General features: G+C 35.2%; 1 protein-coding gene across 1 annotated transcript in view; it reads left to right on the top strand.

The window, feature by feature from the left end:
• LOC107703626 (synphilin-1-like) overlaps positions 1-5,548 on the top strand; it is a 32,489-nt gene extending 26,941 nt beyond the window's left edge. Inside the window, exons 8-11 of the mRNA XM_016506329.1 lie at positions 87-254; positions 1,868-1,926; positions 2,617-2,682; positions 4,428-5,548. Coding sequence (XP_016361815.1) covers positions 87-254; positions 1,868-1,926; positions 2,617-2,682; positions 4,428-5,139 — 1,005 coding nt within the window. The 3' untranslated portion in view covers positions 5,140-5,548. The remainder of the gene's footprint in view (positions 1-86; positions 255-1,867; positions 1,927-2,616; positions 2,683-4,427) is intronic.
• Positions 5,549-5,897: the final 349 nt, after the last annotated feature.

Raw genomic sequence — 5,897 nt, forward strand, 5'->3', positions numbered from 1 at the left:
TCACACACACGCACTCACACACACTTGCACTCACTCACACACATGCACCCACACACACTCTCACACTCACACACACACAGACACACACACTCACACACACACACTCATCGATCACGTGTGTGTTACAGGAGCGGGTGCTGCTGTGGCTGCTGCAGTTCATGCAGGAACAGGCCATTTCTCTGGACGAGGCGGATCAGAACGGGAACACGGCGGTGCATGTGGCGGCTCAGTGCGGACATCTCAGCTGCATTCAGGTCTGAGAGAGAGACAGGAAGCAGCTCTCCTCCCATTTCCTGTTGCTCTGCAGAGAGACGCATGGCTGTTAACACTGGCTCTCATTCACTGACCACACGACACACACATTAACCTAATCTGAGCACAAACGCTTTCCAATCAAAAGCTTTCGTGCTAAAAATGTTTTAGTGTTCGTGTGATTTCAGTTGTTTTTATGTTTTTTCGAAATGCAGAATAACCACAAAACTCACACACAAAATACACTGGCAAAAAGTTTGGGATCAGTAAGATTTTGAATGTTTCTGAAAAAAGCCTGTCCTGCTCATCAAAGCTGCATTTATTTGATCAGAAATACAGTAAAAATTGTGAAATATTATTACAGTTTAAACTAGCTGTTTTCTATGTGAATATCTGTTAAAGTGTAATTTATTTCTGTGATGCGCAGCTGTATTTTCAGCATCATTACTCCAGTCTTCAGTGTCACATGATCTTCAGAAATCATTCTAATATGCTGATTTGCTGCTCGAGAAACATTTCTGATTATTATCAATGTTGAAAACAGTTGCGCTGCCCAATATTTTTGTGGAAACCGTAATGCATTGTATTTTTCAGGATTCACAGATGAACAGAAAGTTCAAAAGAACAGCATTTATTTGAAATAGAAATCTTAGAATAGAAAGCATTTTTGTAACTTTAATGTTACTTTTGATCCATTTAATGAATCCTCAATTAATAAAAGTATTAATTTCTTTCAAAAAAGACAGAAAGTAGAAACTACTGACCCCAAACTTTTGAACGGTAGTGTATATTGTTAGAAAAGATTTCTATTTTAAATAAATGCTGCTCTTTTTAACTTTTTATTCATCAAAGAATCCTAAAAAAAGTGTCACAGGTTTAAAAAAAAAAAAAAAGTATCACAACTGTTTTCAACATTGATAATACATCAGCATATTACAATTCATTTGCAGAATTAATATAAAATTCAGTTTTGATCACAGTAATAAATTATATTTGAAAGTATAATTAAAATAGAAAACCATAATTTTAAATAGTAATAACAAATAATTTCTATAATTCACATAATTATTAGTAAATGAGACCCAGTGTTGACAACCTTTGAATACACTGTTTAGACTAGTCTTAAAAAGTTAGTCATCTATTTTTTTTTTCTTCAAGACTGGTCATAACTTTTTTTAATTCAGACACAACTTTCATTGTACCCACCAACAAAATGTCATATGCAAACTCCGCACGAAATGCAATTAAAAATAAATAAAGTAACAATCTAATGTATAATTAGACATAACAGACTTAATAAGCAATACTATAAAACAATTCCCCCATAAACTTAAGTCACTATTACACCTCTAAAATAGTTTGAAAAGGTATAATAGATATGAAAAGGTAGATTGGTCTTATTTGTATTGGAAAAGTAATACTGGTTGTTTCAATAAGTTTTGTATAATATTTTCTTCACTGCAAAAAATGATTCTCTTAGTGTTTTTGTCTTGTTTTCTAGTATAAATAACATTCTTGAATCAAGATGAATTTACTTGACGAGTAAAATTATTTAAGATATTCTTGTTTTCTTGTCTAGCTAACCGATCACAGCACACACTGGCCCAGCTAACCGATCGAGACCTGCATGTCTCTGGCCTCGCAGGTGGTCAAACTCACCAAACAGCTGCACGAGTAAGAGCCTTCATTCAGCTGATGTCTAGAGAACATTAGATATGTGACCCTGGAGCACAAAACCAGTCATAAGGGTCACTTTTGTGAAATTGAGATTTATGCATCATCTGAAAGCTGAATAAATATTTCCATTGATGTATGGTTTGTTAGGATAGGACAATATTTGGCCGAGATACAACTATTTGAAAATCCACGAGTAAGAGCCTTCATTCAGCTGATGTCTAGAGAACATTAGATATGTGACCCTGGAGCACAAAACCAGTCATAAGGGTCACTTTTGTGAAATTGAGATTTATGCATCATCTGAAAGCTGAATAAATATTTCCATTGATGTATGGTTTGTTAGGACAGGACAATATTTGGCCGAGATACAACTATTTAAAAATCTGGAATCTGAGTCCGGTTTTGTGCTCCAGGGTCACATATGTTGGTTTACCCCAGTCTGATCTTAAAGACTTTAAACTGGTTACCTGTGCATTTGGTATTTGTTTTTAAATCCTTAAATGATCTGGCGCCCTCCTATTTGTCTGACTTAATAAAAGAAAATAAGCCAACAAGATGTCTGAGATCCACAAAAACTACTCTTTGTTTCAGCCTAGTAAATACATGAAATACATGAATGAATGATGTGTTTCACGAACATGAGCGCTGAGTGACCTGAGCGTGTGTGTGTGTTTCTGACTTTGACAGACAAACGACGGCGCGAGTCGCTCTACAGAACCAGCTTCATCTGCTGCTGCAGACACACGAGCTCAGGTCTGACATTACAGATGCTTGCTCATATCTCTGATTAATGTCTGACAGACAGAAGGAGGGGATTTTAGCTCCACCCTTTCATTGAAGAAAATTGTGGTCAGATACACACAGAAACTCAAAGATCTTCATGACAATGCGACAAAATAAAAGTTTGGTTTAACTTGAAGAAATTTTGACAGAAATATATTACTATTGCACAGTAGAATGTACTTAGTAACAACAAAAATGTGTATAGTAATAATAATCATACAATTTATTAAAACACACAGAAACTCAAAGGCCTTTGTAAGAAGCAGACAAAATAAAAGTTTAGTTTAAATTGAAGAAATTATCAGAAAGATAGAATGTGCTTCTTAAAGTAGTAATAACAATAATAATATTTATGCTTAACAATTTTTTATCATGTTTAAATTTAAACAGTTTGCCAAAAAAATTAAACGCGTTCTTTCAAATTCATTTGATTACATTTTACAAGATTAATTAAATTATGGTTTTATGCTTTTTTTTGTTGTTTACCGCCGTTTTTTAATAGGTTTATATAAAATCGTAAAACGCAGAATCCAGAAAAAAACAAACCTTATAAAAATAAAACACATTTCATAGGGCACTATTATTGTTAACATATTAATAAATTTAAATAAATTCAAAAGCTTTATGAATTCAGTTGATTACACATCCTTTTTGATAGAAATTTCATTAAAACGTAATCCAGAAAAATGTATAAATTAAACACATTTCATAGGGCACTATTATTGTTAAAATATTAATAAATTGTTAAGAACTGTTATTAATTTAGTTGATTTGATGTCCGTTTTCATTATTTAAATTTAATTTAACCGTTAAAATTGAATCCAAAAAAATATAAAACAATAAACAGAATTAGGGGAGAAAAAACATTTCTTAAAGCACTGTTATTGTTAACATTTTAATAAATTGTTAAATTGCTATTTTTATGAATTCAATTGATTAGACTTTTTTTTTTTTCAAATGAAATTTAATTAAACCACAAAAAGTCCAGAACAATTACAACAGAAAACACAGAATTAGGGAAAAGTAAAGCACAACTTTTACGGCACTATTATTGTAAATAATTAAAATGTTAAACCTTTATGAATTCAAGTAATTAGACATCATTTCAGTTGCTAAAATTTAATTAAACCACTACAAGTCCAGAAAAATTACAACAGAAGATGTGGAATTTGGGAAAAATAAAACACATTTCATAAGGCACTATTATTGTTAAAATTTGAATAAATTATTAAATTGTTAAACTATCATGAATTCAATTGATTAGACATCATTTCATTATTTAAAAATGAGTTAAACCACTAAAAGTCCAGAAAAATTACAATGGACAACACAGAACACTGCAAAAAATTATTTTCTTAATATTTTTTGAATGTTAAATATCTAAACATTCTTGAATCAAGATGCATTTACTTGACAAGTAAAATGATTTAAGATATTAAGTCTTGTTTTCTAAAATAATAATCAAAATGTAGTTAGTTTTTGTTTAAAACAAGCAAAAATATCTGCCAATGGGGCAAGAAAAATAATCTTGTTTAATCTTTAAACTTAAATTTTTGCATGTTTTTACAGAAAACAAGACTTAATATCTTAAATCCTTTTACTTGTACAGTAAATGCATCTTGATTCAAGAATGTTTAGATATTTATACTAGAACACAAGACACAAACACTAAGCAAGAGAACCATTTTTTGCATTTTCTCTGTGCGTCTCCTCAGCTCTCATGTGGAGTCGTGGCCTGAGATGATGCTGACGGCCGAAGCGGCTCCTGATGACGGTCAGTGGACGCTGAAGCAGAGACACATGGACTCAGTCCTGAGCAAGCCGACGGACGGAGAGGCGGAGCCAGGGGCGGGGCCTGGAGCCGGACCAATGAGGCGGCTGGGGCCGGGCGAGAGGCGGGAACTCAAGCTGGCGCATCTCAAGCAGATCATGCAGCGTTCGCTCAGCGAATCAGACGCGGAAGAGTCCAAACCATCCCGACCCGAGCGGCCCACGCAGCTGTCCATCGCAGAGCCCGACGAAAACAAGCACAAGTTCTCCTTAACGCACAGAACTCCCAAATCCGTGGACGTTTGCAACCCGTCTCCGTCGTCAGACCACAGCGACCCAGAAACCAAACCCGAAGAGCTTCCCGACGGCCAGAAGGTCACCACCAGTCCCAAAAGCGCCCTCAAGTCGCCGTCCACGCGCAGGAAAACCTCGCAGAACCTCAAACTGAGAGTCACGTTTGATGAGCCGCCGCGGAAAGACGGACCAGCGCCGGACGCCAAAATCCAACCCAGCAAACGAGCGTTTGGGACGTTTCGCTCCATAATGGAAACCCTGAGCGGAAACCAGAACAGCAACAACAACAACGCTCAGAGCGCCGCCAAACACGCCGGGAAGAAGAGCGAATCCAAGAGCAGAAGCAAGACGAGCGCTGTTTAAAACTAACCGATCCAAATCCAGACTCTTTAGAAACCAGGTGCATCTTTTCCACACTATTTGCTGTGCACATAAGAACACGCTTTCATGTGCGTTTTGAAATTGTAACTTTGCAATACTGTGATTTTGTACAGACTCGATAATCAAAAACAAGCAGCCGTACAGCGAACAAACGAGCGAACGAATCGTGTTCTTCATTAAATGATTCGGTGGATCCAACGCTGCACCTTCAGTTTCTGATTGATTTCAAAACTCTGATACGTTTTATATGTAATCTGTATTGTTTTGAGTTATTGAAGTGTGGATTCATAATTTAACTATTATGTTTGAATGCAAGAAACACTATATTATTGGAATCATTGTAACGACATTTGGCGATTGAAATAAAGACGTTTTCAACTGAGCTAATTGTCAAACGAGGAAAGAAAAACGTTCAGTTAATGAATCAAGAAAATATTCGACAGCGTTTCTGCAGGTCCACAAATTAAGGTCTTAAATCAGAGCAGAAAGTCTTAAATTGTGACCCTGGAGTTAAGTTAAGTGTCAATTTTTCCAAAACTTTCCATTGATGTGTGGTTTGTTAGGATAGGACAATATTTGAAAATCTGGAATCTGAGGGTGCAAAAAAAATCTAAATATTGAGAAAATCATCTTTAAAGTTGTCCAAATTAAGTTCTTAGCAATGCATATTACTAATCAAAAATTAAGTTTTGATATATTTACGGTAGGAAATTTACTAAATATCTTCATGGAACATGATC

This window comes from Sinocyclocheilus anshuiensis, unplaced genomic scaffold, assembly GCF_001515605.1.
Source record: "Sinocyclocheilus anshuiensis isolate Anshui unplaced genomic scaffold, SAMN03320099.WGS_v1.1 scaffold1324, whole genome shotgun sequence".
Taxonomy (NCBI): Eukaryota; Metazoa; Chordata; class Actinopteri; order Cypriniformes; family Cyprinidae; genus Sinocyclocheilus; species Sinocyclocheilus anshuiensis.